The 21,058-nt window shown below is 44.6% G+C and overlaps 1 protein-coding gene across 1 annotated transcript in view; it reads left to right on the forward strand.

Annotated features, from left to right (window-relative positions):
• The window catches only part of Qtgal (queuosine-tRNA galactosyltransferase), an 81,795-nt gene that overhangs the window by 29,276 nt on the left and 31,461 nt on the right, over positions 1 to 21,058 (forward strand). The window contains 1 exon segment of the mRNA XM_087909628.1: positions 11,170 to 11,265. Within this exon segment, the coding sequence (XP_087765754.1) occupies positions 11,170 to 11,265 (96 nt within the window).

Consider the following 21,058-nt stretch of genomic DNA (forward strand, 5'->3'; position numbering starts at 1 on the left):
TCAGAGGCTGAAGATTATGTGCCCTGAGCTGGGATTGCTGATGCTGTGGAGTACACCTGTAAGATCAGAGGACATGCCTTGGTTGCTCTTGAGAGGTCTCTGGCAGAGGATGGTACCTTTATGTCCCCTGTGGCAGCTCTGTGATTCTTGGGGGTGGGAGTTGTTCCAGGTAGGGTGTGTGCCCATATCAGTCCCTGAGTTGTTCCAGGTAGGGTGTGTGCCCATATCAGTCCCTATACTCTGCCTGCCTCACCTGTCTTTCCAAGCCCGTCCTACCCAACCTACCTTTGAGGCTGCTTCTGACGCTTTAGCCACTTCTGTCTGCATACAGGGTAGATGTTGAGCTTTGCCCTGGGAGATCTCAGAACCTCTTCTAGTATAGAGTTTTAAGGCAGGGACACAAGCTACTCTGCCCATATAGGCAGTAGTGTGTGAGCATAGATGGAAATACAAGCAATGTACACTGCCCTCCTCGGAGCAGAGGGCATCAATGTAGCTACCTTCACCGTGATTACCAAAGGTTCTGGGGGACTCAGGCCCACAGGGTGTGCAGGACTTCTGTGCAGAATGTTTCAGCGAGAGAAATGAAGATCCGTAGCATTCATTGTGTCCCGAACGGGTCATGAGTAAACAGAGCTGAAGAACCACAAATCATAGTGTTCAGTGACCACAGACTCTAGAAGTTGCTTTTCTAAAGTTCAAACGCATAGAATATTCCATCCGTCCCCCTTTCTAATTGGGAAAGATGTCGGAAGATGGCCAGCAGTGTCTGGCAGCATGTGGCTGTCATGGAGCATAAGGGAACTCCATTTACACCAGGCAGTGGTGTCCTTTGGCTCCCCAGGGCGGGAATCACTAGGTCTCACCCAACAGTTCAGGGTTTGCTACCCCAGTCTCCAGAGATACTGGCAGGTATCCTCATCATCTGGAGAAAGACTTTTCTGGTGTGGTCTGTTTGTTAGGAGTAAAATAAACTTCCGGGCTGTGTCTGCGAAGGGAACACAAAGGATAGAATTTCCAGAAGCTCCTCTGGAGTGGCAGACAGATGGTGTTTGTTGTGGAAGTCAGAGGATAAAGGACAAGCCCTGCTCTGAATTGAGCCTGCTTGCTGCCCGACTCGGTAGGACGTGTTCGTCTGTGCTTTGCCTGTCCGACTGTCGTGCTGAAATCAAGGCACATGAGCTGTCTCTGCCCCAGCAGAGAAAAGATGGCTGAGGCTGGGGCTCCGGTTCTTGTGTAAGATACCATATGCTTTCCAGTTATTGTAATATTATATATGCTGGAAACATGTAAGGAATTTTGTAACAAGTATTGACATTTTAGAGAGCCATATTCTTTTCAGATGTTTTAATCCCTTTCATTTCTACCCAAAGCTAAAACTAAGCAGATTGGCTGCATTAGTGAACTTAATTCTGAAGTTTTTGTGCCATTCACTGAAATGAGCTGTGGTATTTAGAGATACTCAGGAATTAAAAAAATAAAACTGTCAATTTCTCTTATAGTTAAACCAACCTTGACTTGTTAACGCATTTTTATATATTTAAGTTCTAGATTATGACTTTTCCTGCTCCTCCTCATTGAGTTCTCAGATACTCTGTCCAGCATTCAGTAGAGGAACCTTGTGCTGCGTTTTGCTCCCAACCTTAGAGTCTGGTGAAGCACTTCTTTCTCTTCTTGACTCAGCATGTCAGGACTGCTGGCTCTGAAACACAAAATTAGCCTGAGAAGAAGCAGTTACTGTGATTCTGGGTTTAAAATCATGGCTTACAGAGTCCTAATCTGTAGTTGCTGGTCGGTGGCTGTGTTGATTATTATGCTTAGTTTGTTCAGAAGGAATGAAATGAATGTTGGCAGTATGTTCCTACCCTGTTGTTACTTCCTTGAGGCCATTTACAAGCAAACCACTTACTTAGTAAGGGAAGACCCCTGATGGCAGCTGGGATAATGTGTTCCATTGTTTGAATCACTGCAGAATGCTTGGATTTTATGTTTGGGGCATTATTAGAAGCTCTAAATGTAATTTATTATTGTTATCAATTCCTATCATCAGTCTCCTGAACCTTTGCAACCTAAACAGTTCTGGAGCTGATAGGATAGTGTGGGAAGCCTCATTCTTGCTCTGCAGGATCCTCGGGTTGTCACACGGGGCCTTCCCACTGGATTCCTGAGCAGAGGCATGAAGGGGGAAGGGTGGTGGTAAGCACAGCTTCGTGGATACCAAGGGTGAAGACAGGAAAATCACATCACCCCACTTGTGTGGCCCACTGCAGACAAGCGTGGTGGTGGTGAGTGGCCTCTGTACAAATAAACACTAGATGGCTGGTAGTTCTTTTCGGAATCCTTGTACATAGGATGTGTGGGTGTCTGCTGAATCCAGTAGGCTCCAGAAATCAAACTCAATGTTAGAAATAGGCACAAGAACGTCTATCACAAGCACTAAGTATAAATGAACTGAGGAGCCACCAGCCTTCCTCTCCCAGGGTCTATCTCTACAGAGTAAACTTTCTCATCCCCTCAGTTCAGGAAGTAGCTTCAAAGACGGCAGAGCTAATATTTTCTATCCATATCTTTGAACTCTTACCTACAGATGAGACAGGAACCTTCCTACAGCTATAATCTCATGGATCCTCGTTTAACCTGTGAGGTAGGAGCTTCCCCATAAGTGGACTTTCTTTCCTACCAGCCAGTTCCCGACTAACCACACAAAGACTTATTAATTATAAAGCTTGGCTGATGGCTCAGGCTTGTTACTAACTAGCTCTTACATTTTAAATTAACCCATATTTCTTATCTATGGTCTGCCACATGGCGGTACCTGTTTTCAGTACAGCACCTTCATCTCCTGCTTCCTCTGTGTCTCCTGGTGACTCCTCAGACTCCTCTTCCTTCCCAGCATTCTCTTAGTCTACTGCTTAACTTTATCCTGCGTGGCTATAGTCCAGTCAGCTTTTCTATTAAGCCAATCACAGTGACATATATTCACATGCTGTAAAGGAATATTCATTCCGCATATATGGTCTTATTGGATACTTGTGAGGTCACCCTAAAGTAGAGTTTCTACTAACCTTCATTTACCCTGTGAAGCTAGAGCTTCACCCCTAAGTAGAATCTCAGTGACCTTCATCTTCTTGGTAGTGTAGGAACCTTATCCCAAGGACAGCCTCACCAACCCTCGTCTGCTTGATAACGGGAAAGCTTTACTTTCACTCTGGGTGTATGCAGTACGAGGCCGCTTGTTTGTTTTCCTGGTCACTCGGACTCCCGAAATAATCATACAGAAACTGTTATTTAAATCTCTGCTTGGCCAATCACTTACATGTATTGCTAGCTAGCTCTTACATCTAGTATTAACCCATTTCCAGTATTTTATATTTTACCACGAGGCTTGTGGCCTACTGGCAAGATTTCGGCTTGTCTGTCTCTGGCGGCAGCTCCATGGCTTCTCTAAATCCCACCTTTCTTTTTCCAGCCTTCAGTTTGGTTTTCTCTGCCTAGCTCTGTTCTGCCCTGCTCTGCTATAGACTCAAGACAGTTTCTTTATTAACCAATGGTATTCAGAGCATACAGAAGGGAGTCCCACCTAGCAAAGCAAGAGCTTCACTGTAGCACAAATCATAAAAACTCAGAAAAAGATACTGGGGTTCAACCTGAAGGTCAGGAAAGCAAAGCAGCTTAGCCAATAGAGAGCTCCTACCTATATGAAATCTTCAGAATAAAAGAGAGCAAGTTCCTGTCTTATATTCCTTTTTAGGACTGGTATTAAAGGCATGTACCACCACTGCCCAGCCTCTATGACTAAATAGTGTGGCTTCTGGTATTAAAGTTGTGTGCCACCACTGCCTGGTCTGTATGACTGACTAGTGTGGCTGTTTTGTATTCTGATCTTCAGGTAAGCTTTATTTATTAAAATATAAAAGAAGAATCACTTCTGGGCAAAGTCTTGAGCATACAGTACGGTGGAAGCTTTGCTCCTAAGTAGAATTTCACCGACGTTTGTCTACCCAGCGATACATGAGCTTCAACTCAACTGCAGGTTCACTGATCATTGTGTGAGAAATGAACTTCAATCCCTAGCAAACCAGCACCAAATGTACTAGTGATTCTTCTGTTGCTGTGACCATGACCGAGGCAACTTAGGGCAGAAAGAGCTAATTGTGGCCCATGACTCTAGAGAGATCGTGATGGGGGGGGCAGCAGCAAGTAATAGGCATGGCATCTGGTGCAGGAAGCTGAGGGATCACATTTTCAAATGCAAGCATGAAGCAGAGTGAACTGAAGTAGGATGAGGCTTTAAACCCTCAAAACTCACCCCCTAGTGACATACTTCCAGCAACATGCCTCCCAAACATACCCAAATAGTGCCACCAACTGGAGGCCAAGTATTCAAAAGCCTGAATGTATTAGGGCCATTTTCGTTCAAACCCCCAACCTTGCATTCAAACACCAATCTTTGTCCTGCCCACAACCCTGGAACTTTATCCCAAGTTCACTGTCACCACCCGTTATCTTGCGTGTGAGATAAGAACACTTGCCAGAGTGTTGTCGGTGGCTGTTCATGTGTTCCTGACCGCTCTGACTCGAAACAATCACACAGAAACTATATTATTTAAATCACTGCTTGGCCAATCACTTACATGTATTTCTGGCTAACACATATCTTTTTCTTTTAAATTGATTTTTATTGAGCTCTACATTTTTCTCTGTTCCCTCCCTGCTTTTCCCCTTCACCCTTCAACCCTCCCCCAAGGTCCCCATGTTCCCAATTCATTCAGGAGATCTTGTCTTTTTCTACTCTCTACTTCCCATGTAGATTAGATCTATGTATGTCTCTCTTAGTGTCCTCATTGTTGTCTAAGTTCTCTGGGATTCTGTTTTGTTGGCTGGTTTTCTTTGCTTTATATTTCTAAACCACCTATGAGTGAGTACATGTGATAATTGTCTTTTTGTGTCTGGGTTACCTGAGCCAAAATAATGTTTTCTAGCTCCATCCATTTTTCTGCAAAATTCAAGATGTTGTTATTTTTTTCTGCTGTGTAGTACTCCATTGTGTAAATGTACCACAGTTTCCTTATCCATTCTTCAGTCGAGGGGCATTTAGGTTGTTTCCAGGATCTGGCTATGACAAACAAAGCTGTTATGAACATAGTTGAGCACATGTCCTTTGTGGCACGATTGAGCATCCTTTGGATATATACCCAAAAGTGTATTATTGGGTCTTGAGGAAGGTTGTTTTCTAATTTTCTGAGAAATCACCGCACTGACATCCAAAGGAGTTCTACCAGCTTGCATTCCCACCAGCAATGCAGATGTGTTCCCTTTTCCCCCTACACTCTTTCCAGCATAAGTTGTCATCAGTGTTTTTGATCTTGGCCATTTTTACAGGTGTCAGATGTGGAGGGCCGCAACCACATTCTCCATTGCTTCAAGGAACAAAGGTAGAGATTGACCTCTGTGACCTCAAGGTGTGGCGGTACACGCCTTTAGTCCTGATGCCTGGGAGGCAGAGGCAGATTGACCTCTGTGACCTCAAGGCGTGGTAGTACACGCCTTTGGCCCCTATGCCTGGGAAGCAGAGACAGGCAGATCTCTGTGAGTTCAAGGTGATGTAGCACACGCCTTTAATCCCAGCGCACGTGCTTGTTAACTCTCTACCGCTGCGTCCCTGCCTACTCCCGAGGCATCATCTGGGATAATGGGCAGCGGACCAATCCAAGAGTGACACGTCAGAAGCGAGGACTGTTTCCTTTATAAGGGCTGGGTTCCCCCTCATTCTGGGTCTCCGCCATGTTGGCTGATGCTCGCTCTCCCAAGGGGCATTAAAGCTTTACTGCAAAAGGATCCTAAGTGCCCCGCGTCGTTCTTGCTGGCGAGACGGTAGCGCGGGGCAGTCAGATGGAATCTCAGAGTTGTTTTGATTTGCATTTCTCTGATGATTAAGGATGTTGAACTTTTTCATAAGTGTCTTTCAGCCATTTTAGATTCCTCTGTTGAGAGTTCTCTTAGGTCTGTATTCCATTTTTTTTAAATTGGGTTATGTGATCTTTTGGTGTCCAATTTCTTGAGTTCTTTGTATATTTTAGAGATCAGCCCTCTGTCTGATGTGGGGTTATTAAAGATCTTTTTCCATTCTGTAGGCTGTCGTTTTGTCTTGTTGACCATGTGCTTTGCTTTACAGAAGCTTTTCAGTTTTAGGAGGTCCCATTTATTATTTGTTTAGTGTTTGTGCTCAGTGTTTGTGCTGCTGGGGTTATATTTAGGAAGTGGTCTCCCGTGCCAATGCGTTCAAGTGTACTTCTCATTTTCTCTTCTATAAGGTTCAGTGTGGCTGGCTTTATGTTGAGGTCTTTGATCTATTTGGACTTGAGTTTTGTGCATGGTGATAGATATGGGTCTGTTTTCATTCTTCTACATGTTGATATCCAGTTATGCCAGCACCACTTGTTAAATATGCTTTTTTTCCATTTGATATTTTTTGCTTCTTTGTCAAAAATCAGGTGTTGTAAGATGTGTGGATTGATATCTGGGTCTTCTATTCGGTTCCATTGTCCTCCTTTCTGTTCTTATGCCAATACCAGGCTGTTTTCAGTACTGTAGCTCTGTAGTAGAGTTTGAAGTCAGGGATTATGATGCCTCCAGAAGTTCTTTTATTGTACAGGATTGTTTTGGCTATCCTGGGTTTTTTGCTTTTCCATATGAAGTTGAGTATTGTTCTTTTGAGGTCTTTGAAGAATTTTTCTGGGATTTTGATGGGCATTGCGTTGAATCTGTAACATTTATATCTTAAGTTTACCCTTTTCTATTAGTCTGTGTATCAACACGTGGCTGTAGCTTATCGACAAGGGTCTGTCTAGCGGCTTGTGTCTTTCTCCTCTGGCAGCTACATGGCATCTCCCTGATTCTGCCTTCTTTCTCCCAGCATTCAGTTTAGTTTTCCCACCTAGCTCTATTCTGCTTCTTTATTAACCAATGGCATTCACAGCATACAGAGGGGAATTCCACATCACCTCCTCTTTTCTGTCTAAATAAAAAGGAAGATTTTAACTTTAACATAGTAAAATTACATATAACAAAACAGGTATCAAGCAAGAATTACAGTTACAATATTTTTATCTACTTTATCTTTTATCATAACTAAGGAAAACTGTAATTATAACTATCTATTCTTCATCTCCATCAAAGACTCCAGAAGGAAATAATATTACCTAAGTTAACAGGAAGTGCATTGTAAGCAACTTCCAAAACTCTATAATTGACAGAGACATGTCTCTCAAAGTTCTTTTGTAACACTGGGACACCCATCTTCAGCCTACAGGCCCATAGTATCTGACTGACTTTTCCATGAAACAGGAAATTTGAAGGTGTTAATGCCTTGCATTAGCAAAGTTTATCAGTTGCTTTCTTTTGTGTCCTGCAGAATGTCTAGCAGACTCTTTCATGAAGCAGAAACCCTAAAGGATGGTCTTGCCTTTAAGCAAGTTCAGCAGTCATTTTTCTGTGGGTCCTGCCTGTTCGGTTCATACAGCATAACATCTAGCAGTCCAGGCAAGAGCAGTTTCTTGCCCAGATGGCTAGCAAACTCCATGAGGAGCCTCTTCAATGCCCATCATCCTTTTGAAGTTGTTGGTGCTGCCAGAAACAGATGTGTCTCACTGTCATGAAAAGTCTAAGTTCTTAAAACATTTGAAATGCCGTATTCTGTAGTCTTTGAAAGGTTTGAAGAATAACTATCCACCTGAAATATATCTCTGTACATCTAGAAAATCTAACATGACTACAAGCTTGACTGTTATAGATGATTATCTATTAACCTATATTTCTTAATTATATATTACATTTTTAAATAAGCTGCACAAACATAATACCTTAATCAAGAGCAGAAATAAACATATAACAAAATTGATTTTAAATTTGTTATCAATAAGTCAAGATCCATACCAATGCAAAGTATCCATCTCTATAGCATATTCCCCTTTAGATGTAAGCACACATTTGTAAACAATATTTGGGATTTTTGGCGTAGTTCTCTTTAAATTGCTTTCTGCTTTTTTTGGGCAAAGCAATTTTGGGGGGATATTCTTGGCAACCATTCAGGTAGTCTTGATTCATCAAACCACATTAGTGTAGGAAAAATACACAGGTTCTCATCTTCTGTGGAAACAAAAGCAGAACTTCTTTTCCAAAGCAACATATCCTTAGACCCAGATTTTGAAGTCAAGATACCTTTAAAATGTATATGTTGGTTTAGCTTAGCATCCCATACAATTAAATGTCTCTCTGTACTTAGCTCATTCAGTCAAATATTCAAAGAAAACACAATAGTATATACAATCCAGACTCTGTGTATATTCCATCTTTACATTGCTTATTTTCCTCACTCTATTACTTTTTCTACAAGTTTACTCTGTCTCATTTAAAGACTTTTATTTTAAAAAAACATTTATTTCTTTTTATAACTCTCTATACTTTTTTTCCCTCTCTCTCCCAAGCCTATGTACATTTTTTAAACACACTGTGACCCATTAAGAGGTTTTTTTTTTTAAATTCAAATTGGTCTTTATTGTGTATCTGTAATCCTTTTCTGACCAGGACCATTTCTTTTTTTTTTAATATTTATTTATTATGTATACAATATTCTGTCTTTTGTGTATGCCTGCAGGCCAGAAGAGGGCACCAGACCCCATTACAGATGGTTGTGAGCCACCATGTGGTTGCTGGGAATTGAACTCGGGACCTTTGGAAAAGCAGGCAATGCTCTTAACCTCTGAGCCATCTCTCCAGCCCCAGGACCATTTCTTAAAATACTAAGCAGCATGGCTAGAACCAAGGCTGTGCCTTGTCTTTTTGCTCCACCCAATCCAACATGGCAGAGGTTCATTCACTGCCTCTGGGACTACCAGGAGGGAGCTGTTCTCACCACCTCAATCTGGGTGGCACTGTGCAGCATATAAATTCTTTCTATCTGAGTAAAAGCTAAATATGCATGGCCTGGAAATATCTCTGTGTTTGGTGGCGAGAATCTGCCATGCTCCCTTGCCTATGCACTCCTAACAGATCATATCCAGCCACTTGCTCAGACAGGGGTGCTGAGTGGCATGCATGTATTCAGCTACTTTACTCCTAACCCTGAGTGGGCATACTACCACCTGGACCCAAAGTGTGTGGCTGGCCATGTGAGCAAGCCCCATGTTGGGCTTCAATCTGTTGTTGGAGGCTGTTTGTTCGTTCCTGGCCTCTCTGACTTGAAATAACCACACAGAAACTATATTATTTAAATCACTGCTTGGATCACTTAAGCATATTTCTGACTAACTTATACCTTAAATTAACCCATTTCTATTAATCTGTGTATTGCCATGTGGCTGTGGCTTACTAGCAAGGTTCTGGCTGGCAGATTGCATTTTTCTCCTCCAGTGTCTACATGGCGTCTCCCTGACTCTGTCATAGGTCCAAGCAGTGTCTTTATTAACCAATGGCAGGCATTCACAGCATAGAGAGGGAATCCCACATCACCAGAGATTATGATGGTGGTTTTCTCAATGCTGAGCTACAGTTCAAGAAGTGACCCTGGTGAGGAGAGAGAAGCCAGGTGATCAGAGCAAGCACACAGTGTCAGTGAGTTTCTGAGTCTGTTGTGCAGTGGCTGTTCTGGGGGATTCATCTGAGGAAGTCTTGGAGAACCAGGCTATCATGTCAGTCAAGACCACCAAAGACATTTTACTTAGCACTGTAAGCCCCAAACCCAGGCTAGGGTCGGAACACATGAGGCCTACAGTTCAAGATATGGAAGCTGTCAGAGCAATTTAATTTTAAATGAACAACTGGGAAATATCCTCACACAATGTCCTTGGTCCTTGAGGGATTACAGGGCCATGTAGAGACCGGGTGTCTCAGACTACTGTGTACTGTAGTTTCGGCTACACTGGAGGCCATGGCACGAAGGGTGCTATTTGCTCATCTTTTCCATAGCACCTTCCCAGGAATGGTAGCCACAGGCTTCGCATGGTGCTTCTGGGGCATTTCAGATGAAGTTCAGAAATGAATCTTGCAAAGGAAGACTGGGCTTGGTAGTCTTGTAAGCTTCCTGAAGCAGCCCTTGGGATCATTCAAGGACTACGGTGCTCTACCATAGTCTTTTCTAAGAGAGGGGAGAAAACTGGACATGGTGTTGTTACATCCCTGTGATCCCAAGAGCTGAGGTAGACAGTGTTTCAGGCTAGCCCGGTCTGATGTGGGATGTCCTTCTGTATATGTGTTGTTTTTATTGGCTAATGAATAAAGCAGCTTTGACCTATGGCAGGGCAGGATATAGCCAGGTAGAAAGGGATATAGAGAGTAGGTGGAGTAAGACACCATATAGCTGCTGAAGGAGACAGACACAGGGAACCTTTCGGGTAAGCCACAGCCTTGTGTCAATACACAGATTAGTAGAAATGTGTTAATTTAAGATATAAGAGTTAGTTAATAAGAAGTATAAACTAATAGGCCAAACAGTGTTGTAATTAATATAGTTTTGTATGATTATTCGGGTCTGGGCGGCCGGGAAACATAAGAGCAGTCTCCGCTTACAAAATGGCACCTAGTGTTTGGCAATGTACATCTACATAAAGCCTAAGAATTTTTTTTTTAAAGAGGGCTTCTAGACCCACAAAAATGGGAACATGTTCTGACATGGAGCTGTGATTTGTTTAAGATTTTATTATTATGTATACAGTGTTCTGCCTGCATGTATGCCTGCAGGCCAGAAGAAGGCATCAGATCTCATTGTAGATGGTTGTGAGTCACTGTGTGGTTGCTGGGAATTGAACTCAGGTCCTCTGGAAGAGCAGCCTGTGCTCTTAACCTCTGAGCCATCTCCCCAGTCCCAGGGGGCTGTGCTTTGTGGAGGGAGGAGTATGTTCGATATGGGGCCTTGTTCGGAGGGAATGGGAGCATGTTCTAAGATGGGGCTGTGCTTTGAGGCTTTAGGGGTGTTTTCTGAATTGGAGAGACATACTCTAAGGGAATGTTTTAGGAGATGAAGCTGTGTTCACTCTTAAGACATCTCTTGGGACTGTCCCATGTGGGCGTGGCATTCTGTTCTCTCTTCCTCCTGATGCCAAGGAGTTTTGCTTGAATCGGCCCCCAATCCTTGGATTTCACAATTACAAAACTTTTTATTGTTTTTCACAGATCATAGGATGCCAAGTGAGGAGAGACCCCCCAGACTCTACAGAGCGATACACACGTTGGATCAACCAGCTGACATCGGATCAGCTGTTGACACAGGTGACAACCACTGGGTGTTTGATCTTTTATAGGCTCAAGGTTAGAGTCCCCTGGGACCACATCCAACTTCTTGACACATCCTGTCAGGGTTGGGCTTTGTAACTTCAGTCATCCACACACTATTAACTAGACAATGTCTAGGTGGGGCAAACCCGTGTTGTTTTGTGCTTTGATGGGTCAGGTCAGTGTAGGACATTATCTCAAGTACTGCTGCTCAGAATCCAAAGAAAGCATTTTACTCTGCAGTGTGTCCTTGACGTGGCCCGGGTGGATAAGCATAGCGTTGGCAGCCACAGTGGCGCCAGAATCAAATACACAGTTGCTCTAGCAGTGGACAGAGTGGCTGTGATAGTGGACAGAGGGTGACTGGGTATGAAGAGCAGATGTAGAGGGTAGGTAGGGGATGGCTATAATTCTGGTGTGCAGGTGTGAGGACATAGTTTCACCTAGTAGCTACTGACTTAGACCTAATTCTGTTGAATGAGGATTTGTGGGCATCATGGAGTCAATTTTTATGGTTTTCCTCTATGGGATCCTCTGTCTTTCCCCTCAGGCAGGCAGAGAATGTCTTGTCACCTTGTATAGAGGCAGTCAGGGCCCAGCATCTGCCACAGAGCCCTGGCTTCATGTTGCTTTCACGGGCTTCTGTGCTATGAATAGAAAGATACACTCTAAATTTTTGAGTGTGTGCAAAACAGACATTGGGCAGACTGTGACTGTTCCATGCATCTGTGTCTGTGAGAGCTGGAAGGTAACACCACACCAGTGGAACCAGTGTGCACACAGCATATCAGGATGCCCTGGGGCATGGAGCATTGTTACATGTCTTCTGAGAGCAACTTCCATCCAGTATAGTGAATGCCCAATATGAGTTCAGAATCTCTCCCTAGGAGGTTAGGTTTTGTGTCTATGGAAAACTGTGTTTTAATTTTGATGTTTTTAAATTTTATTTTGAAAACTTTGTTGTTATCACATCTTTATAATAATAATAAAAAATCTCACTGTGTAGCCAAGGCTAGCCCCTAACTCATCCTTCTGCCTCAGCCTCCTGAGTGCAGAGGTTTCAGACATGCTATTTTAAGTAGGCTTGGCTACTTCATGAACAGATTGGGGCAGAGGAGAGCCAAGAGAAAGAAATGGGGTGGTGGTGATTATGAGCAAAGTACAGTGATACATATTGTGAAAATAGTGTTAATAAAACCATTATTTTGTACAAAAACTTTTTAATATAGAAGTAACTTTAGCTGTTAAAAAATAAAGACATTTGAATATTAGAAAAGGTTAAAAAAAAAGCATATTAACTATATTCCCACTCTTCAGCTCACTTACTGGTCATGCAAGGTCCTGTCTCCTCCTTCCCAAGTGTGACCCACGGCTTTTCTGACTGACTGTAGGATGCCTTAATCTTTGAGGTTTAAACTTCAAAGTCCTCATAAAAAATACCGAATTAAAGCTGGGCAGTGGTGGTGCATGCCTTTAATTCCAGCATTCAGGAGGCAGAGGCAGGTGGATTTCTGAGTTCGAAGCCAGACTGGTCTACAAAGTGAGTTTCAGGACAGCCAGAACTAAACAGTGAAACCCTGTTACAAAAAGCAAAAACAAAAAATAAAAGCCTGGATTAATTTTTTTTTTTTTAAGACAGAGTCTCACTATATAGCTCTGACTGCCTGGAACTTACCACGTAGATCAAACTGTCTTCAAACTCACAGAGATCCACCTGCCTCTGCTTCCTGACCACCACCACCCACCATAGGAACTACTGAATGTAAAATTCTGTGCCTGACAGTGTTTATGGTGTGTGACTGTGTATTGGACCTTTTCTAAGAAGTATTCAAACAGTCAGAAAATATTTACCAGAAACTTATTGGGGGACCCTCCATAAAACTGGAAAGTTAGCTAAGATGGAGGCGCGTGTAGGATTCAGGTGGCAGGTCCGTGTCCTGAAGAGCTGTACAGGAACACAGGAGATAGAAGGAACTCGGTCCCCAGACTAGGGTCCTGGGAAATGGAAAGAAAACACAGTCCTGTTTGTGAGAATTGGGTGAATATTTAAGGGATAACGCCCATGCTTGCTTTTGTAAATGGAGGCTGTGCGGTGACTCTGGAACCTGATCTGCCCAGAGAGGTCTGCCCAGCTGCTTCTCAAGGCCTTGGCCAGGCTCCTGAGAGTGAGCTGCTCAGCTGATGCTTAGTGCTAAGGTGAACTGGAGAGATCCGGGTGCTTCCCAGGAGCCTTCAGAGGCCCTCGCTTGTGCTTCCTGAGGCCAGTCATGACTGGACGGGTCCTTTGGGATACGTCTGTGATCGTGGAAGAGTAGCAGGCCACCTGTTCTTTTCTGAAAGCCCAAGCTATTTGCGCTAGGGCCTTCCTGGTTCCTCCCATAGTGTGGGTGGGAGACCAGGCCTGGTTATCAAGAGCAAGAGCGTGGCGTGGGTGCCTACCTACCTTACAGGATCCTAGCTGGCCAAGGCCTTGGGATGGCTTATGTAACAAAAGCCTTAGGGTATGGCAACCACCCGTCTGGGCTCTTTCTCTTGGGCCATATGCCCGGACTGGGCCCAGGGACTCCAGTAGTAAATGCTTCAGGCATGAGTATGGCGTGGGCGGTGGCTGCTAGGGACCTCAGCTTATCCCTTTCCCATTGAGTGACGTCCCTCTAGGCTCAGAGTCAGTCTTAACAGGAGGGAGGGTCTGACTGACTGCCATGTGCTTGGGTTTCTTACATAGCCCTTACCAGTCCCACAGTACCTGCTCTTACGAACTCCTTTTTAAAAATTATTTTTTTCATTTATGTTACATACCGGCCAGTTTCCCTTTCATCCTCTCCTCCTGTTCTCTCCCCAACCTCCCTTCTACCCCAACCTTCCAACCCCCATCCCACTTCATCCAACTCCTCTGTCTCCATTCAGAGAGGGGCAGACCTCCCGTGGGAGTCAACAAAGCATGGCACATCAAGTTGACCAGGACCAAGCTCCTCCCCCTGCACCAAGGATGGGGCTGGAGAGATGGCTCAGTGCTTAAGACCACTGGCTATCTTCCAGAGGACCCAGGTTCAATTCACAACACCCACATGGCAGCTCAGAACTGTCTGTAACTCTAGTTCCAGGGGTTTTGACACCCTTACACAGACATACATGCTGGCAAAAGACCAATTTACGTAAAATAAAAATAAACAAAACAAAACAACAACAAAAAACTTAAAAAGATTGGTCAAGGCAACCTAGCATAGGGAATGGGTTCCCAAGAGCTAACTCAAGCACCGGGGCAGAGCTCTTAATTAGTTAAATATATGTAATGTGTTAGGTACTGGAGGGCCAGCTGGGCAGACTCTTTTGTTTATCTGGTGTTTACGCAGCATGCCTTGTCTAAACATTTTTTTCTGAAGTTGAGAAATATTAAAGATACAGTTGTACAGAATGCAAGGTCTGTCATGGATGGCCCCAGGCTTCCTCAGCACTGAGGCGTGACACCATGCCTCATATCCCATTACTTTATGTATCACTGGAGAAAGGTCTGCTTTTTAAAAAGGATCCAGATGAATCAATATGTATAAAGTTAGTTACTGTGATTATACCCTGTACCCTTCTCTGTCTGTGGTTCTTGTGTAGTCCTGGCTGTCCTGGAATTCGCTCTGTAGATCATGCTGGCCTCTACCTCGCAGAGATCCGCTGCCTCTGCTTCCTGATTGCTGTATCTGGGATTCTAACACTCCCAGTACAATATCTGTTCCGCCATTTTTTGTCTTTGCTGGCAGAACCTGAGTCTTCAGTTCTAATAGACGCCCAAAAGAGTTCCTTGGGCTCAGTTTCATTGTTTGTAAATTTGAGGGTTTCACCATTAGACCTAGGTCTTTTCATAACTGACCACACAGTAACCCATTAATTTGAAGATCTTTAACAAAATTAAAGAAAGGAAAAATTATAGCTGGTTTAGAAGGCATTGTTCATGATCTCCATGCTGTAGGTTCTGGTGACCCAGGGACCCTATTGTCTGTAGACATGAGAGACCACTAAGCCCTCTTGCTGACCCACAATCAACTGAGACTCCTGTGAACAGGTAGAATGAGGACCATAAACACAAAACAAAGGAGGTAGATGGCTAACAGGGAAAGACAGATATGCGTTCATCCCAACTGGGTAGCACTTACCCTCCTCATGTTCTTTGGTTACAAAAGAAAAGTAGACTTCACCCAGGACATTCGTGGCTTATAGGTTTTGAGATTTGTTAAACTTGATTGAATATACATCCCAAGGCACTCATTGGCTTGTTTTTAAACTTTTATACCATAATTTTTATATCATAATTTTAAAATGTCTTTGGCCGAGTGTACTTTCTGTTGTTGATGGCGAAAACCTAAGAGCAAACTTCAGACTAGGACTTCAGAGCAGTGTCAGGGCGAGTGAGTCCTTGTCTGTGAACACCACACTGACAGTTTAAGGAAATGGATTATCTGATTTCTCATGGGGGTGTGGAGTAGCCTGGCGTGAAGGAGGTGACGGAAGCAAACGGGGAAGGGAGGAATCATTAATGTGGCCATCAGTGCCACCAACGTCTCCTCCCATTCCCTGTACTCCGTAGTCTCACTGTGTGATACCCTCACAGTCTTCACCCTTCCCTTTTCGCTGCCGACTCCTCTCAACTCCTACTTTCTACTCCCCTCTTGCCTGCCTGTCTTTCCCTCTGACCTGGCTTCCTTCTCTGCTCCATGTCCATGGCCCTCACTCCACCTGCTGTGCCCCCATTCCTACTCTATACCCCTCTTGCCTGTCTAAAATCCCTCTGACCTGTCCATAGCCTTTTCTATTAACCGTTCATGCCCCTCCTGGCTGTTCACACCCTTCTCTCTTGTTATGCTCCTGCATGTTCACACTTTCCCAGAATCCTCACATGTCCCCCTTCATGTTTACGGCTTCCCCTTTTCGTCCCCCTTCCTCTCTCTTGCCTGCCCACACTCTTCTCTCTACCTGTTCACTTTTCATACTCAGCCAATACCCAAATGTAATTTCTTGAGCTGGGTTAGCTGTGCTTCCCTGTTTGGAACACTTGCATTATGGCTGCTCTAGTGTCCTTGACTCAGCTCCTTAAACATCAGTATGGCGAATGTCTTCGAGACCACCATTACCTAGCCTCATGTTAGCAGACAGTGTAGGCATCCAGCTTCTCAGCTGGACTTTACTGACTTTGGCTCCAGCTTCAATCCCGAGGTACCTCTCCTCAGCCTGAGCCCTGTGAGATACCCTACACGTGAACTTTCTGCAGTTTGAGCCTAAACACACTGGATGGTTTCCCTCTTATTTCTTACCTGCTCGCAAGGTTTTCCTCCAGGAGCTGAGATTTGGCCCCTGAAGTCTTCACTGTCAACACTTGCTCTTCCTGGAGTTCATTCTGTGAGGGTCTTTAGGACTAACTGCTTTCTCTGCTGCATGTTTGCTTACTCTCTATCTTCTGCATTTCAAATACAATTATCGTAGCTTTTCTACCTCTGTCAGCTTATAAAGTGGGTGACTGGGGATGTGCTGCCCAAGTGTCAGCTGAGGCTGCCTGGATACTCAGCGTTTCTGATTTGCCTGCAGTTCTTGTCACTGGCTACTAGGGGCACGGTAGGATTGTCTGTAACTTAGTTACTTAGTTGCTTGGAAATAGTAAGGAAACTATTCCTTAAACACTTTCCTTTGACATTTTAAACTTGTCTTAGTCCACTAAATACGTTTTCAGAGTTTATCCACAGTGTAGAAAGTACAGAGGTTTATTCCCTTTTAAAGCTGCCAAACAGTCGTCATGTGTGTGTTCTCTCCATATTCCGGTAGACAGCAGGTCGTCTTTGCCTTTTGGTGATTGGGAATAGCTCTGCTGTGAGTGGCTGTTATGCATTCTCTGAGCTCTCTGTTCAGTTCTGGGCTTGTAACATAGGAACAGTATTGCAGGGTGAGATGGCCATTCCGGGTGCTTTTGAGGAGTTCCCCTACTGCTTCCCACAGTGGCCAACCATTCTATTCTTCCACGGTCAGTGAAAGACTCTCCTGTTCTCCAAAGCATCTTCATTCTTGGATGTGTGTGGAGGATACTGATAAAATAGGAGACAGAATGACGCTTTAAGATGAATCTGGAAAATGGCAGCCCTGAAGTGTAACATGAAGGAGGCCTGCTTGTTTGGGTTTATGTCCTGCCCACAGCTGTTTAGCCCCCCAAAAAAAAATCACACAAAAATCTCTATAAGTTATAAAGCTGATTGGCCCATTAGGTCAGGCTACTTATTAGTTCTTATGACTTCTCTTAACTCATTATTCTGATCTGTTTTAGCCATGTGGCTCAGTACCTTTTTCAGTGGGGCAGATCATATCCTGCTGCTTCGGTGGTCTGGGCAGGAGTGAGAGGAATCAACTTCCTCCTCCCCAGGATTCTCCTGCTCTCTCTTTGCATCATTTCCACTTCCTGTCTGGTTTTCCCACCTACACCTCCTGCCTGGCCAATCAGCGTTTATTTAAAACATGATTGACAGAATACAGACAATTCTCCCACACCACTGAAAGACTGTGTGATCTGCCCTTGCAGTAATAAATGGTTCTCTATAATGAATGTTTATGTTCTTCTTTCTCACCTGTCTTGGGGACAGAGATGTAACCCTAGCATTTGCAGAGGTTCTGGATGTGTGCGGTAGGGGGCAGATAGCACAAAGGCCCTCAGGAATCTGTACATTTACAGGGGGAGACCGGAGCTGTACGTTCCGTGTATCCTGAGACCACTGTCCTAGAGATGCCAGGACCAACTAGTCAGCTTGTTGCCAAAAGCTGACACCAGTTATTTACTGGGCAAGAAGCTACTGGTGGTGGCCAACCCATCCAGCCTTCAATAGAGGCTGCCTCGCTGACCCCACTCCAAGTTCATGGGCCCCAAATTGGGATTAAAGCAAATGGTTCTGTATTAGCTTTAGGGTATGAGTAGGACCCTGCCTCTACCACAGGTCCTAACATACTGGGACAACACCTGATCCAGTAGTACATATTTACCATAAGTAAGCCAGACCTTCTCATTTGAATTGTCAGAACTAGTTTCATAAAGTTTGAGACTGGATTTTTGTAAGCCAAGAAATACGGCAATCTAGTCTTGTCCCTATAAGACCAATAGACAGGCGTAAGTTTTAAAATCTGAACTAAGCCACCCATGTGTGGTAACTTTATCAGCTGGACAAAACCAGTTTTTTTGGAAATATTTTCCTATGCTTATGTTGACCTCAGTGGTACAATGTCCTGTCCTTGGACCTGAGCGTATTGACATGGTGTTCATTCATATAATGACATCATGGGACACAAGGTATCCACAGAACACTAAAACAGGGCTTCCCAGCCACAGCCTTCGAGGGATGTTTCTCTGTACCTGAGTGTGATGAGTATGACCCTGTAGGAACCAGGTACTTCCCAAACCCTAGTCCAGAGGATCGTGTTCACAGGTGCCATGCCATGCCATTGCATTCAAACCACTGTCAATTTGTCTAACATCTAAAATTGCTTGTGGGTGACCTGCCAGCATCTATGCAGCCCCACTTTTTTTCTCAGTCTGACTTGGTGAGCAAGTCTCAGCTCTAGTTGGAGTGAACAGGGATCCACGTGCCCGAGTGAGCCAGCGTCTTGCACCACAACCTCTTCTAAATCTTTCCAGTTAGAATTTGAGATTTTAAGACCTGACTGAGACTAGAGTGCATGGTTGTCAGTTCTTCTGAAAATGAGATTTGGAACCTCAGTACCTACAAGGGTATCTGGAAGCATCAAATCCAGCCTCTGTTCTTTTCCTCAGCAGTTTAGGGAATAGTCACTCGCCATATTTCTGTCCTGTACTGCCTGCTTACACCCACCTCAGTAAAGTGAACCAGTGAAGGGTGTTCTGAGCAGGAAGAATCTCACATCCACCTGATTTTCCAGTCTTGTATAACTGTTTTTAAGGCGTGATGGTGTCTGACAGGAGGAAGGCAGCTGGTACTACTGGGTACTTTGAAATGAGTGCAGCCCACAGTCCTGTATCCTGCATTGTTTTCAGACGTTCAGATGAACAAGTGCTCCCTGGTGTTCCCCGTAGTGGGGGACCCTTTATTCTCTAGGACCTAGAGAAGCAGAACATGACAGGGACCAACATGCTGGCTTGAAACAAAACACTGTGCCGGTCACTTGGGTCCCTTCAGTAAATCATTCTGTTGTGATGTCTGTTTAGGCAGTCACTGTGACTCACGGGAACCACACCAAATCCCTGTGGTGCTATTCCGCAGAGCGGCTAATGACTTGCTTGATAGACAAAACTGTAGACTGTTGGGGCTCCAGGCGATATTTAGTTGTGCCTGAGAAATTCCTGTGCAGAGAATCCTTCCCAGGACTCCCCACCTGCCTCTGCAGGAAACCAATCAATGCACGCGTGTGCATCAGGGCCAGTGCTAGGATGCCTGCTCTGGAAGTCTGGTAAAGAGGGCCACGTGCAGGTTACCATCAGAGCACCTGACTTGATAGAGCAGTGTCTTTCACCCACAGAAATGAAGTTTTCGCCACAGAACTACCCAAAACAGGAGGGACAGAAATATTAAGTCTCCAGCCCCTAGGCTGCCAGTTGTGGACACCAGGAGTTCTGGGCTGTCTTTGCATACTTGCTCTGTGGGCATGTGAAGCCTGCACAGCCTGCCCCTTGTCTGTTCTTCCCAAAGAGGATAGAATTGCTGGATTCAGAGACAATCTTCGCGTTTTCTCATAGGGTAGCATTTCTACCACATGTCACTGACAACACCATAGTTGTCACCACAGAGTAACAAACCACTCCAGAGTTTAGTGGCATAAAAGTCTGTTGCTGTAGGTCAGTTTTGTGGATAAGTGGCCTCTTCTAGCGGAGTCTGCAGAGAACCAGGGTCCTCATGCCTCCCTCTGCCTTTCTGGCTGGAACAGTGGGGTGTGGCCCTGTCTGCACACAGCCAGTTTGGGATTGGGACTTTGTACCTGTGCTGACCGTGTCTAGGTAGATACTCTAGAGTTTCTGAGCCCTGACTGTAGCTGGTGTCACTGTCTGGTGATTACAAGTCTCGGATGCTGTGTCCAGACAGGTCCTGCACACTGCCCACAAAGTAGTCAGGGCTACTTTGATGCCCACGGTCCACTCAGTGCTGCTTCTGACAGGAACGTTCCCTGCCCCTAGAGCAGGGGCAGTGCCCACAGCCACTTCCTGAATGCCACCTCCCTTATGTGCCCTCCTCTCCTGTTGCTTTTCTTGGAAGATCTTGTGTTCTGTATTCATCATCTTCTTTCTTTTGTCCTATCTTACTTTTCAGTCTCTAACCTGGTCTTGTCCGTTTCTCATAGACCATTTTGCTTTATCTTCCATTTGCCTTTCTACCTCTCCAAGACCCTGATTGAGCCACTATGCAGGAAGCCGATTGGCCGGTGAGTTGACGGCCTCCTAGGCTGGTAGCTGTTAGGCTGACTGTGTGGCCTGTGCTGTGGGAGTGTGTGCCCCTCAGCATCAGATGGCTTGCACCACAGACGCCTGGTCAGCCTGTGGCCTTTGTTGTGCCACCTCGTCACCCTTGCCTCCCGTGGCTTTTCTTCTGGCTGTTGTTGGAAATTACCAGATACATCACAAACTGTCAGAGGAGCCCATGGAGAGAGTACCCAGTATTAGGGTCTGTGAAAATGAAGGTCATTTTTCTCAACTTTCGAAGGCCAACATTTTTAATTTTGATGAAATCCACTTTCAGTTTACGAGTTTAAATTCTATTTTGAAACACTCTGCCCAACTTGCAAACATTTTATTACACATTTTCTT

The sequence above is a fragment of the Myodes glareolus genome, chromosome 9, assembly GCF_982192425.1.
Source record: "Myodes glareolus chromosome 9, mMyoGla1.1, whole genome shotgun sequence".
NCBI lineage: Eukaryota > Metazoa > Chordata > Mammalia > Rodentia > Cricetidae > Myodes > Myodes glareolus.